This window comes from Arvicola amphibius, chromosome 12 (genome assembly GCF_903992535.2).
Source record: "Arvicola amphibius chromosome 12, mArvAmp1.2, whole genome shotgun sequence".
Taxonomy (NCBI): domain Eukaryota; kingdom Metazoa; phylum Chordata; class Mammalia; order Rodentia; family Cricetidae; genus Arvicola; species Arvicola amphibius.
The window spans coordinates 22,448,179-22,475,791 of NC_052058.2; the positions used below are offsets into that span (position 1 = coordinate 22,448,179).

Consider the following 27,613-nt stretch of genomic DNA (forward strand, 5'->3'; position numbering starts at 1 on the left):
TTATCTTTACTGAACTGTTTCAAATTTTTCTTTTATTGTTCAATTGGATTTAATTTCCTTTGGAAAACACTTTATTGGTGGAAGACCCTTAGGCGAGTGTTTAACTTCCAAAGGCTGAAAGGGGCCCACAAGAAAGAAAGCAACGACCACCAGAAGTATATTGTCATCTCTGATGTCTCAAACATTAAAGCAGTTCTTCAAATGATCAAAGAACGCCCCCTTAGAAGCCTTGGTCCATTATGCAGAGCAGGCAGGACAGTGCACGGGCGCTTTCTTCCCCTACTAGACTAAAGGGCTAAGGAGAACCCACCCACTTCCTGCCAGCAGAGTTCCAGCTTCACCCAGCAGTAGGAGGCTGTGGGAAGGAGTTCTGACATCCTGAAGTATTGCCTTGAGCTAAGACAAGTCCTGAGGGCCAGCCACAGGTTGCTGGGAAGCAGAACTTTCACGTATTTTCCTGTTCATACAAAGAAGCCCAGAGTCCCTTAAAGATCTCCTTCCTTACTTCAACAAAAACAAGTTTGACAAACCAAATTTTTATTTCCAACATCTGCCTAATATAAACACACAGAAACACAACCTTGCCGCCAAAGAGCTGGGGAAGCCCAGCGCTCGCTTGCGCCCCCCCCCCTCTCTCTCTCTCTCACACACACACACACACACACACACACACACACACACACAATCCACCAAAGAGGCAAGACTATAATACACACATCTTCAGAATTCACACACATTTTACAAGGGTCTGTGCAGTTGTTCCAGCCAGGGAAGAGTGACTGACGGCTACGAGTCCCAGCCTTTTCTTGTTAGATCAGTAGTTTAAATCTCTCTTACTCCAAGCCTCTTGGGAGAGTGCTGAGTTCTCCCACCTCATACGGACGTGGTGGCAATTTGCTTGTATCCAGGAGAAGAATCCCAGTGGCACATTTTGTGGGGACAGAAGCCTCCAGAGACCAAAGAGCTGAGGTCACCACTGCATGCTTCAGTCCCTCCTTTCTCCAATTCCCACTCTAGAGCAGCTGGCACCCATCCTCATCAAGAGAAGAGAAAACTGGGGAATTAGGCTTAAAGTTCTTATTCAAAGGCCATTATAGCCAGGTACTGGTTTCAGGTTCCTCTCAGTCCAGTCATTTTTGCTGCCTAATCTAGGACTCTTGTCCAATTCCACATCAGAACAGGGAATGAGACTTTGTAACTAGTCTCAGGCCATGGTGGGCAGGAAAGAGGAGGGAGAAATAGCCGACGTTATTAAAACCGTATCCTAGCTAAAATAAAAGCAAGGGGTCCTGTGAGACCTAGAAGACATTGAAGGCATCCTGTGCAGCTACAGCCAGCAGGGGCTGGAACCTGTAGCACCTGAGTAAGACAAGTGGAGAAGAGACAGATGAGCCGCAGGAGGTCACACCAGGAATGACGAGGTCTGTTTGAACTCCCCCTAGGGAAATAAAACGTCAGTCAACACCAGTCTCATTTTGCTCATCAACACACAAGCAGGGAGATACTTCACTTCAGGCCTCCCCTCCTCTCAGGCCAGGGACACTTACCTCACTTCGAGTACTGGGCTGACTGTAGATCACCTTTTTACTTGGTGCGGTCCTAAGAGAAAACCAGAAATCGGAAACACTTAGACCCTAGTAACAACATATCCTTGCCAGGATTGGGGGGGGGGGGGGGTCAGAAGGTAAACCTTTGCAGGAAAAAATGAGTGCAAGGTGCAGCTGTCATTCCCTCTGAAACAGCTGCCTCCACCTCGCTCTCCAACCCACTCTTGGGACTCAGCTCAGCTCCAAACCACGCGCCCATGTTTTAACGAGAGAACCCTGGGACAGCACCACCGCTCACCCTTTCTTTGTTCCTGAAAAAGAAAAACGAGGGAAAGAGAGACCATGATTACTATCAGAACAGAATGCAGTATGGGAAGGGCATTAGGGGGAAGCAGTATATGGTTTTTGATAAGACGCTAAATCAACTTATCCATGCTCCCTGGGCAGATGGTACCAGCACATGGAGCATGGTATCGGTCCATATTCAGATGCTACCCACAAACCATGCAAAGACAAAGAACATCCAACTGGGTACAGTAGCACTTGTTACTATGTTCAGCACTTGGAGGCTGAGGTAGGAGGATCACTGTGAGTTGTGATAGCCTGGGCTATCATAAATAAGGTGGGGGGTGGGGGATTCTTACTTTCAAAGTATCCTCGGCTGTAGGCAAACCAGATGCCAAAAATCAAGACTCCAAGGAGAATCAGTGTTACCAGGACAGCGGCCACGATGCCCCCCACATTCAGCTCCACTGTGAGACACAAATAAGAGGTGAGGTGCCCTGACAGACAACTGTGCACTGACAAAGCTGTCAATAACCACATGAAAACTGGCCCCTGACCGTACCCAAGCTCAACCTCAGGCCGCAGTGACTGTCTCACTCACCAGCCTCCATGCGTACAGCCTCTGACCGCGTGGCTGTCCCGAAGCCATTCTGGGCTTGACAGTAGTATTCGCCAGTATCAAAGGCTGTCACAGGATCAAAGACCTAGAGGGAAGAGAATACACGGGCTTCTTGCTCGAATAAGTCAAGCATCTATCCTATTAGTTCTCTGACGCTGTTAGCCCTGATGTCTCTTCCTTCCCACTCTCAGGGGTTCTACGGCTGCCTCCCTACCTTTCACCTCTCCCCTTCCCTACCAGGTCCCCTGTCTTTGGATCAACGGTGTATGAAGAATTGACGAAGGCACGGGTTTTCTTGGCATCTGTAAGCATGTCTATCCCATCCCTGAACCAGGAATACTCAGACGGCGGGGAACCATCTTGTTCTGAGCAGGTCAGCACTGCCCTGTTCCCAATGGTGACAGAGGAGGGGATATTGACCGTCGGCTTGGATGGGGGCACTAGGGAGGGAGAAAAGAAAAAGGTGATGAATGCAAGGACAACAGGGTTACATAAGTGTAGGTGACAAACCAGGATGACACTCTCAACCCATCAGCTAGAGATGCCACCTGTATGCCCCGAGTTCCCATCAAATGGGGCGGGCGGGGGAGGGGCACTCACCCTCACTATATTCTCCCCATCTGCAAGGCCTAAAGCTTAGCAGTCAGTCTACTATCATGTTTAGGGAAGCAACTGGTTTTAAGCCTACACGAAGTTATACGGCACATACCAAGCACGGTGAGGTGGATGTTGACTTCCCCATAGTTCTGGCCACCGTCCTCAGAGACCATACAAGTATACTCTCCAGTGTCTTTCCGGGTCACAGAATTGAATGTGATGCCACTGGACGAGAAGGTGACACGACCTGCATAGGAGGCTACCAGGAGACAGGAGCAGAAGAGACAGTAAACTGGACAGCAAAGAAAAGAGGAAGGGGGACCCAAGGTACGTCCTTCATTCTCCACTAAAGGGAAATACTCAGAGCTGCGGGTATGTTCCCACCCCAGGAACCCAGGCTGGGCAGTGCCAATGACTCTGCAATCTTAACAAGCGGGACCATTTACCTGTGATCTGGCTGTTATAGCAAACAAGTGTGGTCGTGTCGCCTTGGACGAACTTCCATTCCACTCGGGGAGAGGAGAAGCCAGAGTAGGTACAGGACAGCTTGACAGCTACAGACAGGACCAAAATGAGAGGGAGAAAGAAGCAGCCCCCAAACACAAGCTACATCCTCCCAACCCCACCCTGACAACCTCATAGCTCTGCCCCACTCACGGTTATTCTCAGCAACTTGGACGTCGGGCTGAGAAGTGTACACTGATCCCTTGCCTTGTACCAAAGAGCCTGAGAAGAAAAAAGAGAGACCCCATCAGGAGACAGAGCTTCCACAGAGAAGGAGGAACAGAGCTAGGAAATGAGGCTGGGAGCTTAAGGAAAAGGGAGAGTCAAGCTGGCCATACAACAGTGGGCAGGCCAATACTACTTTTATCAATAGACATAAAACATTTCTTTCAAACACAACTTCTCTTTATTTTTAGCTTCCTCTATGGCTCCCAATACTCTAATGGCATTCCTACTGGTCGAAAGGGAGTTTGCAGAATGACATTTCATGGTTCAGAGAAAGCGCCACCAAATGTTGTCATCACTTGTCAAAACAATCCTGAAAGAAAGCCAGCAAGCTGGAGGCAAGTCAGGCAGGGGAAGGAAGGGTGGGTAATAAGGGTAAAACCACCACTTGACATTTGTAGAACATTAGCCCTTTCCAAAAGGGTTCGGAGATGTTACATTGTTTGAACCTTGAAACAAGCCCGACACAGCACAGGACTAGAGTTAGCACCCGAATTTTTGTTTGTTTGTTTGTTTGTTTGTTTTTCGAGACAGGGTTTCTCTGTGGCTTTTGGAGCCTGTCCTAGAACTGGCTCTTGTAGACCAGGCTGGTCTCGAACTCACAGAGATCCACCTGCCTCTGCCTCCCGAGTGCTGGGATTAAAGGCGTGCGCCACCACCGCCCGGCTAGCACCCGAATTTTACACAAGCAACAGAGGCCACAAGTAAAGCCAGGAGCACGAAAACATACGGCTGTGACACCCGGCGAGGACTAGAACTGAGCTCAGGTCACCTCATTGGAGTCACACACTTGCCACATGGAGAAAGAAAAGGTAGTGTGGGCTGGGGTGGAGATATGAGGACGCTAATGAAATAGTAATGGGAGGAGAGGAACCATCAGAGTTGACAGTAAAGTCCTCAAGCTAGTGACAGAGGACCGCGTACACGCACCCATACACACACCCTCCGTTGTGCTTTCAAAGTCCAAATCTACAAAGAATGTGCTTATTTATAGCTCTAAGTCAGAGTCCCTAGATAAAGGCAGAAAGACGTGTACACTGCAAACATAGCTACCAAAGTACACCTTCCTTTATTTATGTATCCGCAGAACTGAATATAGTCTTGGACTCTGAGGTCTCATTCCTTGTCTGAAATGTAAGAGCTTGCACTAGACGGTCCCCAGAGTCCTGTTGTTCTCCCACTCTCTGGCATCACTGTTTAAAGAGTACTTTGTTTCTGCAGTACTGGGGATCAAAGACAGGGCCTTGCACATTACAGGCATGCGCTTTACTACCAAGCCACGCCCCCAGCTAGACCTATGGAGTGTATCTTTATATGCATTGATTTCAATCACACACAGTCCAGATACTATTCTGGTTGGGTTTTGTTTTTGAGAAAGGACCCCACTGTAAACCAGACTGTCCTGGAGCATCTTAATCATCCTGTCCTTACACCCCAAATGCTGGGATTCCCAACTCCAGATCTGGGGAATCCCTGAAAGATCTTGTTTCAAATCTCCCCGTACAGTAGGCAACCCTCCCTCTTTCCACAAGTGTGGATCCCGAGAGCACTCCCTAGTAAACTGGCATCGCAGATACGTAAGTGCTTTGCCCGCACGTACGTACTGCGCCAGGAAGTCAGAAGAAGGTATCAGATTCAGATCCCCTGGAACTAGAGTTACAGACAGCTGTGACTTGCCAAGTAGGTTGCTGGGAACTGAACCTGGGTCCTCTGCAAGAGCAGCAAGGGCTCTTAACCTCCAAGCCATCTCTCTAGCCCCTCAGATGCTACTCTTAAAAAGTCAAGATACATTGATCTAAAAGTTATTTCTAATACTATCACTTCGCATATTTTCCATTATGGACTTTTTTTTTTTTAACTTTATTTTTTTGAGAAGGTTTTTTTTTTTGTTTAACAATTCTGGCTATACTGGCCTTTAATTCACAGAGATCCACCTGCCTCTGCCTCCCTAGTGCTGGGATTAAAGGTGTGTGCCACCTCCGCCTGGCTCATTATAGCTTTAATGTTGAATTCACACTCAAGTATAACAACAGATCTAGAAATTAAATCAAATAGCCCTCACTAAACTGGAAAATCTTCCTGGGGAGGGATACAGTTAAAAGCTCAGTAGTTAAAGGCTCTTCCCACTCGATGACGTAAGCATCGCCACTAGAGTTTGGTTCCCAGAACCTACGCCAAGGTGAAAGGAAGAGAACCAACTCCAATTGTCCTTTGACATCCCCACCCATGTGCATACACACAAATAATAAATCTTAAAAAGTTTAATGTATCTATAAACCCATCATTTGAGAGGCAAAGACAGCAGGGAGATGGTGGCGCACGGCTTTAATCCCAGCACTCGGGAGGCAGAGGCAAGCAGATCTCTGAGTTTGAAGCCTGCCTGGTCTACAAAGTGATTTCCAGGACAGGCACCAAAACTACACAGAGAAACCCCATCTTGAAAAACCAAAATAAATAAATAAATAAAAAATAAAAACCAAAAACCAAACAAACAAAAAATAATCAAAAAGAAGAGGCAAAGACAAGAAAACTGGGCTGGAGAGATGGCTCAGAGGTTAAGAGCATTGCCTGTTCTTCCAAAGGTCCTGAGTTCAATTCCCAGCAACCACACGGTGGCTCACAACCATCTGTTATGGGGTCTGGTGCCCTCTTCTGGCCTGCAGGCATACACACAGACAGAATATTGCATACAAAATAAATAAATAAGAAAGGAAGAAAGGAAGAAAGGAAGAAAGAAAGGAAGAAAGGAAGAAAGGAAGAACTAACTTTCATGGGAGGGCAGCAGAGTTAGGGACCCCCTCATGGATCACATCTACAACTGGAGAACCATCCTCCCGCCAGCCTCACCTCTACTTTTCCCTGGTCTCAGCACAGCTCTCTTTTTCTCTTTTAATTTAACCTCTGACCCTCCTACAGACTCTTACTAATGCACACAGTCAATCAAACAGGGAAATTCCATTCTCAAGTTTCATTTACTTAAAAAAAAAAATCTATTTTTAGGGCTGGGTGGTGGTGGTACCTGCTTTTAATCCCAGCATTTGTGAGGCAGAGGCAGGCGGATCTCTGTGAATTCAATGCTAGACTGATCTACAGAGTAAGTTCCAAGACAGGATCCAAAGAAACCCTGTCTAGAAAAACAAAACAAACAAATATATAAATTAAAAAAAAACCCTCAAAACAAACAAACAAAAGTCTATTTTCTGGTGATTTTATTTTTCTTTTATATAGATGAGTGTTTTGTCTGCATGAACATCTGTGCACCATGTGTGTGCCGCGCCCATACAGGTCAGAAAGAGGAGTCAGATTCTTTAGAACTAGCCTTAGAAATAGTTTATGAGCTGCCATGTGAATGCTGAGAATCAAAACCAGGTCCTCTGGAAGAGCAGTCAGTGCTCTTAACCTCTGGATCATCTCTCCAGCTCAGTTTCACTTACTTTTTGTTTTGGTTGTTTTGGTTTTTGTGTGTGAGAGAGACATGGTATGGTTTCATGATGTAGCCAAGGCTGGCTTTGAACTCAAACACTTTCTGCCTCAGTTCCCCCAGTACTGGGATTACAGGTGTGTGTTACCACATACAACTCCTTTACTCAAACTCACAACACATAGCCACAAAGTTAAAGATTAGCCTTTTGGCCTCCTCAAGTTGTGAGTCTGTAAACTGAAAACCCACTGTAATGGCTCTTTCTTTGTCCTGCCAGCCAGGTCCCAAACAATGACACAGAGACCTATTATTAATTATGAAAGCTTGGCCTTAGCTTAGGCTTGTTTTTAACTACCTCTTATAACTTAAGCCATTTCTATTAATCTACGTTCTGTTATATACCTCCCATTCTGCTTCTTCTGTGTCTCCTGGTGTTTCTCAGCCACCAAGATTCATCTCCTACTCCCCCCTCTCTGTCCCGAAGTCCCACCCATACTTCCCGCCTAGCTATTGGCCATTCAGCTCTTTATTAAACCAATCACAGCAATGTATCTTCACAGTGTACAAATATCCCAGTTACTGAGCACTTAGAATGGACCAGGCAGTGTTGCAAGCACACAAATGCAGCAGCAATCCGCAGAGACGGTTTTAGCAGGCTATCTTGGACTGCCAACCAGGTCCCAAAACAAGACAAGGAAACATATTATCAATTATGAATGCTTCGCCTTATCTTCTGTAAATCCCACTAGCTCTTGTAACTTAACCTGTTTCTCTTCATTCACATTTTGCCTCCGGCTTTTTATCTATCTTTCATTCTATATGCCCTACTCCACATCTGTCTGAGAGACCCTGCCTCCAAAAAAAATAAATAAATAAACAAACAAGCAAACAAAAAATCTGAAGGCAAAGCAGGCAGGCCTCTGGAAGTTCAAGAACAGACTGGTCTAAAGAGCAAGTTCCAGGCAAACAAAGATACACAGAGAAACCCTATCTCGAAAAAAACAAAACAAAACAAAACAAAACAAAAAAAAAAAAAAACCCTGCGAGGAAAGAAACTAAAAGTAGTGAGTGTTAACAGAGTTTCAAAGCAAATACAGTCCAATGTCAAGGCAGCGCTACAGCCACCCAGTCAAAGGCAGATCCAATCCTGCGACCTGTTTTGGTCGATTCCAAGCTGCCTGCGTGGTGAAATGCAAATTTCCAGCAAGCTAAGAAAATTCCAGCACTATCTGAGCTGCGATAAGCTCCCCATTTTTCACCCACTCTCCTGTTGCAACTGCGATCTGTTAACACAAAGCCACTTCCCAGCTGTTTCCCAATCTCTGCCTTTGCTCAAGCAGCTTGTGCTATGGAAAACACCCTTTCCCCTCTTTGTCTGGTTGGCACCCATCTCTTCCGTCATTTTCTTTTTCCGGGAAATGACCCACTACACCCCAGTTCTCTTAAAGCCTCTTTCCAGGACTTTCATTAATTAGCCCCTGCAAAAACACCATTAAAGTGTTTACCGAATTACATGCTATTATATAAAAACACTCCCATGCTCTCTCCAGCAAATGCCCAGATAGCAGAAACCAAGTCTCTTTTGTTATTCTAAGTACTACTCAACCCCTAGCATAGTGCCTGATACTACGTATCAGGTATTTGCTGAGTGACACACAACACAAACAAATTAGGTCATAGCAGACTTTAATACCTACTTGTTGAAATTTATCTTCAAAGTCCAGTTTTTAAATGGGCAGGACAGATGGCAGTATGGCCAAATGAAGAAAAACAAACTTCCTTCAAAATCCAGTCTCTGAAATATTTTAATACTATCATAATTCATTTTTAAGCTTTCATTTTGGGGGAAGAAAACTAAAATTAGTATTTTTGTTTTATTTGGGACAGGGTCTCATGTAACCCAGGCTAGCCAATTTCTGTTCCTTCTGCCTTCACCTTCTGAATGCTGGGGTTACAAGAGTACTTCATCATCCACAGTTTTATGCATCACTGGGGCTTGAATCTAAGCCTTCATGCATGTTAGGCAAGCATTCTACCACCCGAACTACACTCCCAGCTCCTAAAACCTAGTCTTGGTTTTTTTTGTTTATAAGATTGTGTGTGTGTGTGTGTGTGTGTGTGTGTGTGTAGGTGTCCATAGAGGTGAGTAGATCCCCCTGGAGCTGGAGTTACAGGTGGTTGTGAACCTCCCAATGCTGGTACTAGGAACCAAACTCAGCTCTTAACTGCCAAACCCTCTCTCAAGTCCTAAAACTTAGACAGAAGTCAGAAGAGGGCACTAGATCCCCTGCAACTGGTGTTATGGATAGTAATGAACTATCATGAGGGTACTAGGACCTGAACCCCAGTCCTCTAGAAGAACAAGTGCTTTTAATCCCTCAGCCACCTCTCCAATCCTTTTAGTTCTGTCCTTTAAAAACAAAGGGGTTTTGGCTTAATTCTGATATTTTGGTTTTTTGAGATAAAATTCCACTATGTAGCCCAGACTGTCCTTGAATTGGCTGTCTAGAACAGGCTGGCTTTTAATTTATGGAAACTGTCTTGCCCCTGCCTTTGAGCGAATGCTGGGATTAGGAGTGGATGCTTGAGATTACATGCCTGCTCCACCACACCGCTAACAAAGTGATCTTAAATTCAATTGTCTCGAAACAGTGTTTACTCTCTCTACCCATAATTCCTGCTTACTGTTTTGTAAATGGGGCTGATTTCTGCACCTAGGATGCAGTGAGTCTGCAGGTGTTGCACACACAGTGGCAAGAGGCTGGTTTCTGCACCTGGGCTGTGCACACTGGTACCTGAAGACCTCCAGGGGAAGAACAAAGAGCCACAAGTAGGAAAAGAGCCAGAAAAACCTCTAATGCAAGACCTAAAACAGCAAGAAGTGGGAGAAACCCCCGTGACCAGCTGTCTCAAGTCGATGTAAAGAGAAGGGAAGGATGAGTGTTAGGAGAGGGCTGGAAACTCAGAACAGAGAACAGAGTCAGACACAGCCACTTGGTCATTCAGGTAAAGCAGGTACCAGTAAAACACATGGTCACCCTCATTCGTTTGTGGTTCTATATCAACTGGAAGCCAGTCACACTGGCAAACACTTGGAACCCCAGTACTTGGGAGGAGTGAACAGATAAGGATAAGGAAAGAGTTCAAGGCCAGCCTTAGCTACTTGGTAACTCTGAAACCAGCCTGCACTTCACGGGGCAAAGACAACAAAACAACAGAACAAACCGCAAAGGAGAACTTTTGCTTTCCTACTCCTTCAACAGTGGGTTCTATTTGGGGGAAAAAACAAAAGAGGTGAATCCATTCCCAACAACACCATTATTCTCATGACCACAAGAGCAGCGGCAGCAGCAACAAAAGTTTACGTAAACTCAATTCAGCAGAAAAGGAAACTGCGGGCCAGGCCAATGCTTTTAAGGTCAGCTCCAAAGCGGTTTATGTTGTTATGGACTGTGTTGATTCCCCCAAATTCTCAAGCTTATGCCCCAACTCCCAATACCTCAGCATGTACTCGGAGACAGGACCTTTAAAGGGGCAATGATGTTAAGGCGATCCAGCCGGTCTTCTTAACAATAAAGGCACACACACAGAGGCACACCTGGAATGTGAGGCATGTGAACAGACAGCAAGGGGGAGAGCCATCTGCCAGCCAAGGAGAGAGGTCTCACAGGGAACTAATCCAGCCAGTAGCCATCTTAGACTTCCAGCATCCAGAACTGTGAGAAAAGTTTAGACAAGCTACCCAGCCTGTGGCGTCTATTACAGTGGCCCTAGCAAACTAACACAATGGTCCCCTGGTTTATCTGTGCACCCACATCTGCATACCACATGGATAAAAGAAGGCATGAGGACATATCTACACAAAGAAAGAACCAGCTTGTTTTACACAGTGAATTCATCATATCTGAATTGTAGACACTGAGTACAATCAAGAAAGCCACTGGCTAATACAATAACTGCCACTAGCATTTTTCGAGTATCCACTATGTGCCAAATACTCCAAGGCCCTTAGTGATTTATAATTCATTTACTCTTAAACTAATGCTATGATACAGATACAATTATAGCTCTCACTTTTAATGAGTAAACAGGGCACAGAAATTAATTTGTTCAAGGTCACAAAACTAGTGGGTAGCAAAGCTAAAATTTAACTCATATAATATGGTCCTTGTACACAAAACTGAATCAACTACTGTAATACCATATCCTGCACACATACACACACACCCCACGTATACTTACTTGTGTGTGCACGCAAATATGTACGTGCCAGTATGCCCGCGTGGACTCAGCAGACCACTAGTGGGAGTCTCTCCTTCCACTATGTGATCCCAGAAACCAAACTTAAATAGACAGGCATAGTTGCAAGCATCTTTACCTACTAAGCCTTCTTGCAGGTCCTTTGTTCTTGAGCTAAAAATCTCACATATAACCACGGCTGGCCTGAATCACCTCCGCAGGACTCATGATTTGGAGAGAAAGATAACCCTCAAAACTTACTTCCCCTCCTTCTGCAAATGAAAACAAGAAATGAAGTGGCAGATGTAAAACAAAACAAAACAAAACCAGGCAAGCGGGTACACGCCTATAATCCCAGCACTTGGGCACAGAGGTAGGAGCCTCAGGAGGTCAAGGTCACCCATCTTCAGCTACATAGTTACAGTATACATAGTATACATATTCATAGTATACATAGTATACATATATACATAGTATACAAAGTATACATATACATAGTATACATTTGTATACATAGTATACAAACTCCTACCCTTAAGAGAAGCAAAACAAAACAAAACAAAACACGGTGCCATCCAAAGCAAATTTAAACCAATCTGAACTGACATATAAACATCTCCAAAATATAAGATTAATATATAAAGTGATGCCCACACCCTTTTTGAGTCTCACCATGCCTGACCTGAACTTCCTCGCCATGTAGACAGAATAGGCAGAAGAGGCTTGCCTCAAATTCAGAGGTCAGACTCCTGGGGCTTCTGAGTGTTACAATTAAAAGCATGCTTCAATCTATATAAATAATTTTTAAAAATTATAAATAATAAAAATAGCCCAAGCACAGACTGACCCCACTTGGCAGTCTCCAACATCTCCCTGCCCCATGTTCTGTATTTTGTTAATAAACAGGTTTATCTAAAGTATCATACCCTAGAAGAAAGAGGAGATAGGAAGGAGCGGTCACCCTTGTAGTGTCAGTAATTGGAAAGCCTGGGCAGAAACTGTGAGTTGAGGCCAACATGGACTACTGAGTGAAACCATGTCTCAAAACAACTCCAGGAGAAGAAGGGAAAGGGGGTAAATCAGATAAACTACAAGAAGAAACAAAGCCAAATAAACAGGAGTGGCAAACACATAGCCAGAAACTAGAAGGCATGGGGCTGGGAGTGCAGCCCAGTGGTAGAGCCCTTGCCTAGCTGCGTGAGGTTCTGGGTTTAATGTCCAGCTCTACAAAAGGAGAAAAAGAGGAGAGAGAAACAAGAGAGGAGAGATGGGAGAGAAAGAGAGGGGGAAGTATCCAATATCAGTTATCAGTGGTATACTGTATCAGAAAGTGAACAATGTTCAAATAAACGTTAAAGGTGAACTGAGGTGACAGGCGAGGAAGAAATGTGAGCTGCAGGGAAGGCTACGTGAGGGAGAACAGGGCACAAGAACACCAGCAGCACACAGATGTCCTGGAGACGGGGACAGAAAGCAGGAAGGCAGGACACGCACAGGAGGATGTGGAAGAGAAAACAACAGGAAATAATCACAAAATATTAACAACGAAGTCAGTCATCTCCACATATTGTCATGAGATATGATTTCTTTTACTCCTCCTCCCCTCAATCCCCTGGCTTGTCCAAAATCAGTAAGTATATCACGCTGGTCTCGAACTTTGGCAATCCTGCTTCTGTTTCTATAGTACTGGTATTATAGGCATGTGCCACCAGGCTGAGCCTACGAGACTTTTTTCAAGAGTGGTGGTAGTTGTACTTAGCTAATTAATGTGTTCTAACCACTCCCACTCCTTATCCTCGTGATTCATTCCAACATGTTCTGCCCTCACATGAAACCAAAGATAGTCTAAACCCAAAACTTTTGAATAGTCTTTCTTACATGTAATAAGGCTTAATGCATAAATTAGAAATAATAAAAGTAACAGTAACTCATAATAATATAATGGCAATACACTGTGATAAAAGTTATTTAAAAGTAATGTACTATTAATAGCCAGGCGTGGTGGTACATGCTTGTAATCCTAGCACCTGGGAGGTGGAGGCAGGAGGCACTCAAGACAAGCATCAGCCATCAGCCACATAGTGAGGTAAAGGTGACCCTGACCACACGAGACTCTATCGATAACCACTACAAAATCCACCCCAAATTCATGTACTGTTTATTCCTGGAATTTTCGTTTAAATATTTTCAAATCCAGACCATAGGTAAACTAAAATGCAGAAATGAAGACAAGAATCAGGGGTCAAGTATATAAATCTGTAACCCTAACTGTGTAACTATGGAAAATCAGTGTATCTGAGTAATAATACAATGTGGTAAATGGCTTTTCCAAAATGGTCACATTTTATCTAGTGTTATCTCCTCCCACGTGCATGTTTTAGGATTAGGGTGGAGTCTGAGTCTCTTCTGTGTAGACAGAGTCCTATGACTACTGAATAATAGCCAAGAGTGATACACAGAATCTTCACATTAATGTTTGTGATATTTTCTTATTAAATTCTCAAAAAAAAAAAAAAAAAAACAAGCCAGGAATGGTGGCACATGCCTTTAATCTCAGCACTAGGGAGGGAGGAAGAGAGGGAGAAGAGAAGGGGGAGGGGAGAGGGAGAGGGAGGGAGACAGAGATATGCCTGCCAATGCACACAGTTAAGGAAACCAGAGATGCCTATTTTTTTTGTTGATTTTATTGAGCTATATATTTTTCTCTGCTCTTCTCCCTGCCTCTTCCCCTCCCCTTCAACCCTCTCCCATGGTCCACAAGCTCCCAATTTACTTAGGAGATCTTGTCTTTTTCTACTTTCCATGTAGATTAGATCCATGTGTGTCTCTCTTAGAGTCCTCTTTGTTGTCTGGGTTCTCTGGGATTGTGATTTGTAGGCTGGTTTTCTTTGCTTTAAGTTTAAAAGCCACTTATGAGTGAGTACATAAGATAATTGTCTTTCTGGGTCTGGGTTACCTCACTCCAAATGAAGTTTTCTAGCCCTATCCATTTGCCTGCAAATTTCAAGAGGTCATTATTTTCTTCTGCTTTGTAGTACTCCATTGTGTAAATGCACCACATTTTCCTTCTTTGGTTGAGGGGCATTTAGGTTGTTTCCAGGTTCTGGCTATGACAAACAATGCTGCTATGAACATAGTTGAGCACATGTCCTTGTGGCACGATTGAGCATCCTTTCGGTACATACCCAAAAGTGGTATTGCTGGGTCTTGAGGAAGGTTGGTTCCTCATTTTCTGAGAAATTGCCATACTGATATCCAAAGGGGCTGTACCAGCAGAGATGTTGTGTGTGTGTGTGTGTGTGTGTGTGTGTGTGTAAGAGAGAGATACCTGCCTATACACAAACTCATGGAAACCAGGGACCACTGCCAGTGTCTTCCTCTCTCACTCTCCACCCACAGAGTTATCTCCCAGAGCCTGGAGCCCAACAACTGACTAGACTGTCTACACAGCAAGCTCCCAGGACTCCTGAGGCCTGGGACTGAAGGGGCACACTGCCGGGCCTGACTGTGCCCTGCTTTTAACAAGGGTTCTGGGAATGCAGGTCCTCATGCTTGCACAGCAAGTAGTAAATCAACTGAGCCACCTCCCCAGACCCACATCCCATTTTATAGATGAGGAAACTGAGGCTTCAAACAGCTGCTGCATAAGAAGGCAAGGGTCATAAGCCTCTCTAATTCTTTTTTGAACTCTTGTTTTCTTTTGTGTTTATTTAGGCAGTATTATGAATTGAATCTAGGGCCTGGTGCAGGTTAAGAGAAGGGCTCTATTACTGAGCTACCATTCCGGTTTTATATCTATTTCTTTTTATTATTATTAATTTATTTTTAGTTTTAATTTTATGTACATGGGTATTTTGTCTTCATGTATGTCTGTACCAGATATGTACCTGGTGCCTGCAGAGGTCAGAAGAGGGCATCAGATCCCCCTAGAACTGGAGTTCGAGGCTTTCAGTTGTAATGTGGGTGAGAATCAAACCCAGGTTCTCTGGAAGAGAAGCCAGTGGTTTTTATTCTTTGTCTGTTTTGTTTTTTAACATTATTTATTATGTATACAATAATATTCTCTCTGCATGTTTACCGGCAGGCCAGAAGAGGGCATCAGATCTGATTATAGACGGCTGTGAGCCAACATGTGGTTGCTGTAAATTTAACTGGAAGAACAGCCAGTGTTCTTAACGTCTGAGCCATCTCTCCAGCCCCACAGCCGATGTTCTTAATCTCTGAGTCAACTCTTGCCAAGTCTACCCATTTCTGAGGCTCTAAAACTACTACACTGTAGTCCAATTCCACTGGTCAAGCAAAGAAAACCCATCTACTCTTCAAGGTCCTGTTCAAATGTCCCTTTATTCCTGTTTTTTTCCCAGTAATTAAAGGTAAATTTAAAGATTAATTTATAAAATAACTTAATGTTATATGGTATGGGAAATATATCTAAATGCCCCCCAAAAGGTAAATGGTTAAACTAGCATAGTCATACAACACAAGAGATCTTTGGGGGGGGGATGTGAGAGGGTTTCTCTGTGTAGCCCTGGCTGTTCTGGAACTTACTCTGTTGACTAGGCTGGCTTTGAACTCATAGAGCTCCACCTGCCTATGCCTCACAAGTTCTGAGATGAAAGGCATGTGCTAACTCCAAAGTTCTGAGATGAAAGGCGTGTACTAACAAGCCTAATTTTGTTTAAGTTTTAATATATTTGTATGTATCACATTAATTCGTAGAAGCCTAGAAGTATTTAGCTATAGATAGAATACATGTGATTATGTTTCTCTATAGTCCTATACTATCCCATTTTTTAAACTAGAGCAAGTATCTGATGTGGGATATTTATACACTGGTGAACATGTATTACTGGATTGGTGTAATAAAAAGCTGAATGGCCAATAGCCCGCAGGAGATTTAGGTGGGACTTCCCAGCAAAGAGGGAACGCTGGGAAGAAGGAAGGCAGAGTCGCCAGCCAGACATGGGGAGGAAACAGAAGGTGCAAGATGGAAGAGAGGTAATACCACGTGACAAAATGTCAATCAATATAAATCGGTTAATTTAAGTTATAAGAGCCTAAGCTAAAGTCAAGCTTACATAATTCATAGTAAGTCTCCATGTTGTTGTGAGCAGGCTGTCCAAACAGAAATCCATCTACATATGGCATTCAAATTGGAGGCTGGAAACTACATAGGGCCTGGGAAAGTGGTCTTTCAGGTAGGCTCAGCAAACGTAGGTGTGGTTCTTTTAAGAGGCCCCACTGTGCAGCTGAGCACTTAAGCAGCCGACACTGGGTACAAATTCCTGCTTCAGACAGACACAGCAAATTCCAGAGCTAGAGCAGGTAAATACCACGCAGAGCCAGGTAGCCCGGAGTTGGACAGCCATCATGAGGCTAGGCTCTCAGGGACCTGAAGGGGGTGGAGCCAGCCACCATCACCACTCTGTGGCAGATACCTAGCAGTTAAGATTTGTTTCTCACGATTAGAGAACGCAGCAAGCATATGATTGCAAGCTCAAAAAAGTCAGGTACAGACACGCATAAACACACAAACTCTAAAAAGGTACCATATGCTCTAAAAGGTGCTTTAAAAAAAGAAAAAAAGGGGGGCTGGAGAGATGGCTCAGAGGTTAAGAGCACTGACTGCTCTTCCAAAGGTTCTGAGTTCAATTCCCAGGAACCACATGGTGGCCCACAACCATCTGTAATGAGGTCTGGTGCCCTCTTCTGGCCTGCAGGCATACACACAGACAGAATATTGTATACATAATAAATAAATATTTAAAAAAGAAAAAAAAGAAAAAAGGTATAGACAGTCATAAAAACTAAATAATTAAAAAACAGTAAGTAAAGACTTTAAAGAGAGAGTAAAGTAATATAAAAAATGAGTCATCTAAGGTTGGGAAATGTTGTAACACAAGGAGTTTGAACTTATTATGGAGTTTTGAATTATTTAATGTTAATGAACAGAGAATGACAGCTGCTGGGAGACATTGGATTATGAAAGGGACTGCTAAATTAAACCAGACCATACAATTTATAGATAACCTGGCATCAGAATGGAAGTTGGGAAATGTGTTGCATTGAGGAAAGGTTGTGCTTACACACACACACACACACACACACACACACACACGAAACAAAAAGCCAGGTATTCCTTTAAAATTAATAAAGATCAGATTTGACCAGGAGAGACCTCTTGAGGATCTTGGTTTACAGATATGAGGGGAAAAGTCAAGAAAGACTATAGGACAGGTAACATATATGTTGATCCCTCAACATGGGAACAGTTCTGAGACTAGATGAGACATACTAAATCTTATTGGTTACAGGGTCCTCATCATTTATACTATACTTTGGATAAGAGTCCAAATGGATAAGCTCTACACTCTCCCATCACACTGAGACAACAAATGATACAGCTAGCTCTCCCAGGACTTGACCAATATCCCAATTTTTTCAGGGTCCCCTAAAGATGCCATCACCCCAGAAAACAGGAAGCAGTCTAGAGAACACAATGCCCACATACCCAAGAGGTGGAATGGGTGGTTTCTGGTCCATCAATGTATGTTTTTCATTGTTTGGGGCTGGGGGATTAGTTACAAGTTGATACTGATAATGATCAAAAAATAAATAAATAAAAATACTAAACAAAAAAAGGTTAGATTCAAGGATTTTTCTAAAAAGAAAAGGGGGACATAAAAATGATAGACTAAACGGGTATTTAACCTACTTTGAAATTTAAAAAACTATGAATCTCAAATATTTTACATTAGCATGGATTTTTGCAAACTGATACAAATTTAAGGTTATTTTTGTTGTACTGTATATGTTTCTACTCTTGTTTAAGATATTGTACCTGCGCAGCTCATTTTAATATGGATTATAAAGTTCTAGTTCTTAAAGGCTATTATTACAAACTGTTTAGGATAATTAAGAAATGCAGGTTAGTAGTTAGTCATCTATAACAATAAAACCTATAGTCATGTTAAATATGTATTCAAGGTCAGTAAGAGATATATTATAGCTAGATAGATGGTCTTAAAACTCTTCAAAGACCTACAGAATATGGCATTTAAGATGCTTTAATAACATAAGACTTTTCATGACAGTGAGACACGTATGCTTCTGGAAATACCAATTGACTTCAATAAAGAATGATGGGCATTGAATAACCTCCATATGGAGTTTGCTTTCAATGTGGCAAAGCTAGTCATCTGGGCAAGAGACTGCCCTTGCCTCAAATGCTGACGGAATGCTCTCCAAACTGGATAAGCAGGACAAAAAAAAGGGAACTGCCAAACTTTGTCAAGACAAGGTAGGATGGTCATTCAAGCTAAATCCCTGCTTTACAGAAGTCTGTCAAATGTTTTAGGCCTGTAGGCCAAAGACGGATGCTCCAACATTACAGAGGAACCTTGGGTCACTGTCCAGGCAGCCAGCTGTCTCTGTTGTTTTACAGTTTTGGAAGTTGTTTGCTCTGCCCTTCCTATTTACTCAGGTAATATTATATCCTTCTCGGGTCTTTGATGGGGTTGAAGACTAGTTATAGTTACAGTTTTCCTTGTTACCAAATTCAGAAAAGACATCAACAAAGGAGATGTAAATTGCATAAGGTTGAGAGATATAAAAGCTTAAACTGTTTTTCTTTTTTCTTTTTTTTTAAAAAATATTTATTTATTTATTTATTTATTACGTATACAATATTCTGTCTGTGTGTATGTCTGCAGGCCAGAAAAGGGCACGAGACTTCATTACAGATGGTTGTGAGCCACCATGTGGTTGCCGGGAATTGAACTCAGGACCTTTGGAAGAGCAGGCAATGCTCTTAACCTCTGAGCCACCTCTCCAGCCCTTAAACTGTTTTTCTAAGAAAATGTTTTTATGTTGATAATACAATGATAAGTGGTTTAGGTATAAAACTTTGAACTCACTATGATAGGATAGACAATACAGTACTTTATCCAAATTTGCCAAATGCCAATGGACTGGATATTGTAAATGCAATTCTTACCTGATAACTGTTCTTACTGTATACAGCTTTCCTGTGTTAAGAGTTAAAACTTTTCTTTTTTATTTAGGCAAAAAGGGGGGAATGTGAGCCGGGCAGTGGTGGCACATGCCTTTAATCCCAGGCAGATCTCTGAGTTTGAGGCCAGCCTGGTCTACAAGAGCTAGTTCCAGTACAGGCTCTAGAAACTACAGGGAAACCCTGTCTCGAAAAACCAAAAAAAAAAAAAAAAGGGGGGGGGGGACGTGGAATATCTGTACACTGTGGAAAAATGTATTGGTGTGATCAGTGCAATAAAAAGTTGAATGGCCAAGAGCTAGACAGGAAGTTTAGGCGGGACTTCCCTGTAGAGAAGGAATTCTGGGAAGAAGAAAGATGAAGTCACCAGCCAGACACAGAGAAGAAACAGAAGATGGAAGAGAGGTAATACCACGTGGCAGAATTTCTATTAATATAAATGGTTAATTCAAGTTAGAAGAGCAAGAGGGACAAGCCAAAGCCGAGGCTGAGCATTCGTGGTTACCAGGAAGTCTCTGAGCTGCTATCTGTGACCTGGTGGCCCAAAGAAAAGTCTGGCTACAGGTGTCACTCTCCGTGTTGTTCCTGCTTTGAAAGTGAGTCACTCTGTAGTCCAGACAGGACTCCAACTCACTATCCTCACCTTCCTCCTCTCAGGGTTCCTAATGCTGTGATTACAAACAGGGAACAGCACAACCATCATGCCTCTATCTCTTTAGTAAGAGTTTTTATTTTAATCTTTCCCTTTTTTTGCCCCCCCCCCCACACCTGCAAGCTTAGGGGCTGGAGAGATGGCTCATCAGGAGAAATTACTGCTCCTGAAGAGGACCCCAGTTCAGTTCCCAGCAGCCAGGTGGCTCACAACTGACTGTATGTCCAGCTACAGGGGATGGATACCCTCTTCTAGCCACCTGGGGATCCAAACATATATTCATACACACTTACATTTATACATGAATTAATTAAAAAAAACTGAACAGAGGTACTCCACAAAGATGGATAGTGCCCACCCCAGAAGCCATGGGTTATTAAATAGAAATCTCACTAGGCAGTGGTGATGCACACCTTTAATCCCACCACTCAGGAGGCAAAGGCAGGTGGATGTCTATGAATTCAAGTAAGTCTGATCTACAAATCAAGTTCCAGACAGTCAAGACTGTAACACAGGGAAACTCTTTGTCTCAAAAAAACAAAACCAAACAAAAAAGGAAGGAAGGAAGGAAGGAAGGAAGGAAGGAAGGAAGGAAGGATCTCCTCAGTGCCAAGTGTAAGATACTTCCTTATAAATGTTGGTCAGGCAGTACCAGAGGTACCAAAACATAAAGGATATTGTATTACCCATTGCTCTTAGCTGTCTACCTATAATGGGTTTTCTTTTAGATCACCAACCAACTCCCAAATCATGACATGGAGATTTATTATTCGTTATGAATACTCAGCCTTATGCTCATTTCTTGCTAACTCTTATAATTTATATTAACCTGTTTCTCTTCATCTACATTTTGCCTTGGAGCTTTTTACCTTTCTTTCATTCTGTATGTTTTTCTGTGTCTGGCTGGCTGGCCCAGACATTACCCTCTCTTTCTCCCTCATTCTCTCCTCTTGCTCTCTTCTCCCTGCCTATCCCTCTACTGCCTAACTACTGGCCATTCAACTTTTTATTAGATCAATCAGGTGCCTTAGGCAGGCAAGGTGAAACAGCAACACACCTTTACATAAACAAATGAAGCATAAACCAAAGCAACACAACTTTACATAATTAAACAAATGAAGCATAAACCAAAGCAACACAACTTTACATACTTAAAAGTAATACCATCTAGTTCTGGGTGTTGTAGAGTAAGACTCTACTGTTAAAGATACAATATACTTTAGTTGCAGCATATAGAGAAATCAAGCTGGAACTGAGCTAGAAGCTTCCTCCCTGCTGGCTGACTTCACAGGGCTGGAAGGTGCTATCTAGACAACTGGAAAGCAAAGTAATCAGTTGTTACTCAGTTGTAGATCTTACAAGCTATAACACCAACCTGCCAAGCAAACCGTGCCCACTGTGCAATAACAGCATGACTGTTAGAGGAATAGCCAACTGCATACTGAGTAGATCAGAGGCTTACTCCACAGAGGGCATTTATGAACAGTACCATGGACCTGGTCAAAGGACAGGCTGGGGAGGTCATAGGTCATAGGCCATGAGCCCCGCTGCTTTATTTTGCTAAGTGGACATGCTACTCAACCGCCTTCTATTTATATTAGTCAAAGAAGCTTCTTTTTTTGCAGATGGTGGTTAATGACTTAGAACCGATCAAGATGCTGGATATAAATGATTACCGAATGTTTATCTCTATGTGGGACATTTGTATCACCCCTCCAAGATGGGGGACGGGGGGGGGGGTGTTGGAAAGAATGTAAGAGTCTGACAACCTGAATTCAATCCCCAAGTCAGTCCCACATGACAGGAGGCGAAAAGCAACTCCCAACAGTCGGCCTCTGACCTCCACACATGACTCACGTATACATATATACAGTACAATAAACAAATAGAACTTTACAGATTGCTTCTTAAAGGTTGTAACAGCTGGAGGAAGTGGAAGAGGGTAACGAAAGGCTGTCACCTAGGCACAGCACAGCTGTTACACTCATATCCCAAGCAGCTGTGCTTGCCTGCACGCGACTGGGCCCTAGCAATTCAGTCCAGGCTGGAAGAGGGGTTTCTGGGTCCCTCCTGCTCACCCAGTAACTGGCAAGGCAGCTACTGGGGAGGAGTCACTGTCTACAGTGGTGTAGCCACAACTGAGTTACTACGCAAGGGCCACTAGTTTACAGCACCACACCCAAGGCCTTGGTTAAACTCAGTGAATCACAAAATAAAAACAAAAACCAAGCAGAGGGCCAAAGAGACAGTTCAGCTGGTGTAAAGATGCCCGCCACCAGGCCTGACAACCAGAGTTCAGTTCCATGGTAAGAGAGCCAATTCACACAAGGTCTTCCCTGACCTCCATGTACACACACACACACAAATGAAATCTAAAAAATGTAGTCCTTAAAAGAGTGAAAGGAAAGATGTGTAAGTGGGAAGGGAATTTGTTGAGGGAAGGAGATGGGCAGGAGTGAAAGGGGATAAAGGAGGCATGTGTGAGCATAACCAGAGCACACTGTATACAATGGCGCTGTCAAAGGATTTCTACAAGTCCTGCCTCAGCTCAGCGTGCTGGCACTACTGCCACAAGTCACCACATCCATCACAAAAGTCACCTCCTGCCTTCCGCTCCCAAAACTTTCTGTGCTTTGTTGACCACGCTCTGATATATTCCAGTTGGGGATCCTGCTTGCAGCTCTTGGAAACAAAGAAACAAGCTGTAGATGTTCCCTGAACCTCCCTGAAGACCCCCACACACACAACCCGTTTTCTGAGGGTCCGGCCCACAGCAGAACAGCTACTTCCTTCTACTGTTCTAATAGGAAGCCCTTTGTTTTCTCTTCATATACATCCTGTTAACTATTAGAATATGCCTCAAGATGCTTTTATGCCACTAGTTTGATTTTTTTTTAAAAAGGAAGGAAGGAAGGAAGGAAAAGGAGGGAAGTCAGCCGGCCAATCTCTGGTTTTCTCTAAGAACACAGTCCACATCTGGGCAGACGAACTTCAGAAGATGCTCTGGACACAATGAACAAACAAACACTTTCTGGAGGTTGAAGTGATCGGGTACAGAATGCCTGGGCGATAGGAAGGCTGTGTGAGTCCTGTTCTGTAGAACAGGCTCGAACTTCTGAAGACGGTAGAGATCGACAATGGCGGCGGGAGGAGAGGGGCTTTCACTCCACGGCTCCCTCCCGCCCTCTCTTTGTAGATTTTCCAGTTTGACCTGTTCGGCCCCCTCCCCCGTCGCAAAGGACAGTGACTCCTGCCAGAACAGAATTCACCCAGGGACCTGGCAGGCAGCTGCTTCCTCTAATCCCACCCCAACACTGTGAAACAAATGACACAGCTGGACTTTGGACAGAAACTCTGCTTATCAGGGAGTCCCAGGCAGACCAACTCCAGGGTTTCAATGCCTGGAAAACCCCAATGCCCATCTGCTTATACTGCTCCCCCTACCCTCCTCCCAATCCTGAGAAACCTCTTTTTCGCTTCATATTTGCCTTTCACACCTAGCTGAGCCTGTGCAGAGGGAAATAGGTAAGAATTCTGACATATCCTAGTCTCAAAGCCAACAGATGTTCAAATCAAGCCCCATTACTTCCTCATTTACCACATAAAATGTATGTCGCATTTCAATCCATCTTTGGGGGTTTGGGAGCAGGGCATGCCGGCACCTTCCCCTTGAATTCCAGCTGTGTGGAGGCTGGACAGATCCAAGCAGCCAAGACCATAGCCCCTGTAATAATGCTAGCATGGGGCGGGGGGGGGGGGGGGGGAAACACAGTCGAAACTCTGAGTTCAAGACTACTAGCCTGATCTACAGAGCAAATTTCAGGCCAGCTAAGGCTACACAGTAAGACTCTGTCTCAAAACAACAAAAAAGAAGATGAGGAGGAGGAGGAGGAAGAGGAGGAGGAGGAGGAGGAGGAGGAGGAGGAGGAGGAGAAGAAGAAGAAGAAGAAGAAGAAGAAGAAGAAGAAGAAGAAGAAGAAAGAGGAGAAGAAGAAAAGAAAGGATTTTAGGCTATATTAAGTAAAATAAACAAGATGTGATCTAATGCATACTGTACTGTAAGCCTCTTCTGTGTAAGAAAATGGTGAGAAAACAAATACACATTTGCACACGTGTCTGCATAACAAAACACTAGAAAGAATCTCTGCCAGGGATAGTTTAGCAAGAGCAGAGTGGGAGGGAACCACTCCACCCCTTCGATATATTTTGAATCTCAAATCCTGTCAACCAATGCACTTTGGAATCACAGCAGCTCTGCCCAGGTCACAAGCAGAAGTGAACTATCACAGGTGAAAGCATTCCAGAGCCAAGCCTAGCCTGCTGGAGTGACGCCACCGCTCAATTTCCTCCTCTTAGCTGTGGCCACTCACCAGTTTCTAGTTTCAAGAGAACACTCATTTCCCCAGGACGAAGCAGTAGGCATGACTCACCAATCCACAGTTTTGAGGAAAGTCTGCCCCCTGAACAGCACATTGGAAATCCTCAAAGGAGACTTCTTCAGAAACACCACCAGAACCAAAAGCCACAGTCGTCCACCCCTCTTAGAAGCAAGGGAACCCCACACCCAGGTAAGAGGAGGCAGCGAAAATGCCAACATTCCATTCAACCCTGGCTTGCTTTCCTCCCTTCTGGATACAATAAAATTTGGCCCATCCACTGGCCAGTGCTCGTAGCTGAACTTTTTCCAAGTTCAGGTTCTCAAGAGAATGGAATGCAGCATTCTGGGTCACCAGTCTTACAACCCCCAAGCTCAGCCCTCTCAGCGTGTCTATGTGTCCCTGCCCACCACTAAGTACCTCAGTCTGGAGCTGTCTTTCACTCAGCTGCTCACACTATCTTGTCCATTCTTCTCCCTCCCCGAGAGCCGAGACCACGATGAGAGTGATTCAGAAAGAAAAGGACACAGTGGCCATTTGTTTATGCTTCAGACCAGATGTCCCCCTCAAAAGACCATTCTTCAATTTAATGCTAAAATAAAGCCTTGACAGCGGGAATTTCCCTGCTTCCTTTGACCTACTCTGGTAAGGATAGCATTCTTACACCCTCACAAAATCCACAGGGGTAGGTAATAGCTGTGCAGCAGAAATCCCTTCATGTCTCTGGGATGTAGCTATTACCTCCATTGATCCTCACGGCAAGGGCAGGACCAGTATTATTACTGTTTTATAGCCCAAGAGACCGAGCTACTAGTTTAAGGTCACAAGACAGAAAAAAAAGCAAAGCCAGGATGCCTGATGAAGTGGCCAGGCTACCATTTCCATCCTCATTTGCACTAAGCAAATCACTCCCCTCCCCCAGGTCTGCCTAGATTTAAAAGTTGCAAGGTGAATTCCTCCACCCCCACCATCCATACCCCAGCCCCACCTCCTTATTCTAAAGGATCCACTGTCCTACCAAGCAAATGCAACACCTCAGGCTTCCTATGAACGTGGCTGCTTGCTCAAAATGCCGCTGTTGCTGTCACAATCCTTTGGGCGGGAGTTTGCTATAGAACCAAGATAGGAAATTAGGGAAGGAGAAAAGGAAGGCAGAAAGGAGTTAGAAGGAAGCAGCTTCAGAAAGTTTACAAGCCTAACAACTGCTGTCACAGATCCAGAAGAAACTGAACACAAAACAGGAAAATGGGCGTGGCTAACATTTCTAAGACACAAATTAAAATGAAATAAGTGATGGTTGGGCAAAGAAAGGAAGATGAGGAAAAGCAGAAACGGATGAGTAGAATGAGAAGTTCAAGCGAGACAAGATCTGGTCGAAGATTGTTTTGTTTTTTGCTTTATAAAACAGCAGCCGGGCGGTGGTGGCGCACGCCTTTAATCCCAGCACTCGGGAGGCAGAGGCAGGCGGATCTCTGAGTTCGAGGCCAGCCTGGTCTACAAGAGCTAGTTCCAGGACAGGCTCTAGAAACTACAGGGAAACCCTGTCTCGAAAAACCAAAAAACAAAACAAAAATAAATAAATAAATAAAAATAAAACAGCAAAATCTGAAGCAATAGCTCAGATAGTGCCTCATGTCTAAGATGCTGGCTCTCCAGGAATGGAGGACAGAGGACTTTGGTCCAGCCCCAGCTTCTACCCCCTTGTAAACTGGAAAGGTCATTTCCTCTCTCAAGACTCTTTCCTTATCTGTAGGAAAGGAGAAGTAGGATCACCCATTGGCTAGTCCACCCACGAAACTGGTTTACAGCTTTGGGATGAGACAAAGGCGTTATCTATCCACCGTGGGTGATCGATTTCTGCTCTCCAAAAAACGCAGGAAAACAAACCTTCGGAAGACACCAGCATTGACTGTAATGTCTCGTTTCCTCTAAAGCACGAACCTTGAAACAGATTCATAAAGAACATGTTCCAACAAAACTACCCAACAGTAGTGTACGACACTCGAGACCAGACATAGCACACCCAAGTTCCTGGGTTTGGTCCTCGGCTCTGAAGGGTGGTGGCGGGGAAAATCAGACAGATAAATATACAGGTGCTTACACACATTGACCAAGGCACAAACCAACCAACCTCACTCTCAGCCTCATCCAAACACACCTCGAGACAGTCAAGCCCCAGCTTGCGAGCCTGGTTGTTTCTCAGGAAAAGGGAGGCTACAAAGAAACAAAAAACTCTCATTCCGGACAAGGGGGAGGGCAGAGTTCTGGCTCTGAGATCAACCAACCAATAGGCCCAGTCTCCCCCAGGGAATCGTCACTCAGTCAACAAGCTTAATTAAGGACTCCTCGCTAGTTATTCAAGGAAGGAATTATGAGTGCTATGATCTGAGAAGTTTATTTTAGAGATTTCATTTCTTCTTCAGACGCTGAACCCCCCGTATTAATCCCAAAAGGTCCACAGTTTAACAAGAGCGAAACACCCTTTCTGCAAAAGCCAGGAAAGGAAACATTCCCTACCCCCACCTCCATTACATTTCCTCCTAGGACACTAGAGCCAAGGGAGTCCGGGTGAGAGGCTCAAAGTCTCTCTGAGTCCTCCGAGAGGGGGAGGACGGCCCTTCCCAGGTACATATGAAAGGGAATAAGTAGCCGGATAGTTGGGGTGCGGGAAGGATCCTCCGGCTGAAGGGGAGACCCAGAACCGTGGACCCCCCAGTTATTTTTAATGCTCCCGGCCACGGTGTAGGAGGTGGGGTCACAGATCACCCGCTTGGGGGAGGGGAAACAGCCAGTATCCAGGTGGGGGAGGGGACAGGAGAGTACCCAGACCAGGGCGGAAAAGTGGACTCCTAGGGCGAGGCAGGCGAGCAGGCAGGTTTCTGGACTCCTCCCTTCCCGAGGGCGCGTGGGGGTGCGCCTTAGTCCAACCTCTGACCGGACCACCCACCCACTCCTCCAAAAACTCCGGGAACTCACCAAGGATCACAAACGTGAAGAGAAACAACAGTTTCTTCCCGGCTTTCCCCTCGGTGCCCATTACAGTTACAACCCGGCGCGTCGGGCGACTCGGCTAGGACGTGCTTCGCGATCCACCGCGCTGGGACTGGACTCCAGCCGCCAGGTTGAGTCCAGCCCGC

At 44.4% G+C, this 27,613-nt stretch overlaps 1 protein-coding gene across 1 annotated transcript; it reads right to left on the reverse strand.

The window, feature by feature from the left end:
• F11r (F11 receptor) lies at nt 1-27,613 on the reverse strand. The gene is made up of 10 exons (XM_038349683.1): nt 27,453-27,613; nt 3,706-3,774; nt 3,495-3,602; nt 3,161-3,307; nt 2,689-2,891; nt 2,434-2,536; nt 2,192-2,299; nt 1,846-1,858; nt 1,548-1,599; nt 1-1,438 (listed from the first exon to the last, which is right to left on the reverse strand). Exons 1-10 carry the CDS (start codon nt 27,511-27,513, stop codon nt 1,403-1,405), a joined length of 900 nt encoding a protein of 299 aa, XP_038205611.1. The 5' UTR covers nt 27,514-27,613; the 3' UTR covers nt 1-1,402.

Bases quoted from the DNA above. Each gene is read 5' to 3' on its own strand.
- F11r (XM_038349683.1), bottom strand. From the start codon at position 27,513: ATGGGCACCGAGGGGAAAGCCGGGAAGAAACTGTTGTTTCTCTTCACG. The intron at 2,892-3,160 runs GTATGTGCCGTA...CTCCCTCCCTAG, and splicing joins CATCCACCTCACCGTGCTTG to TGCCCCCATCCAAGCCGACG. The intron at 2,537-2,688 runs GTAGGGAAGGGG...TCTTCCCTCTAG, and splicing joins ATCCAAAGACAGGGGACCTG to GTCTTTGATCCTGTGACAGC.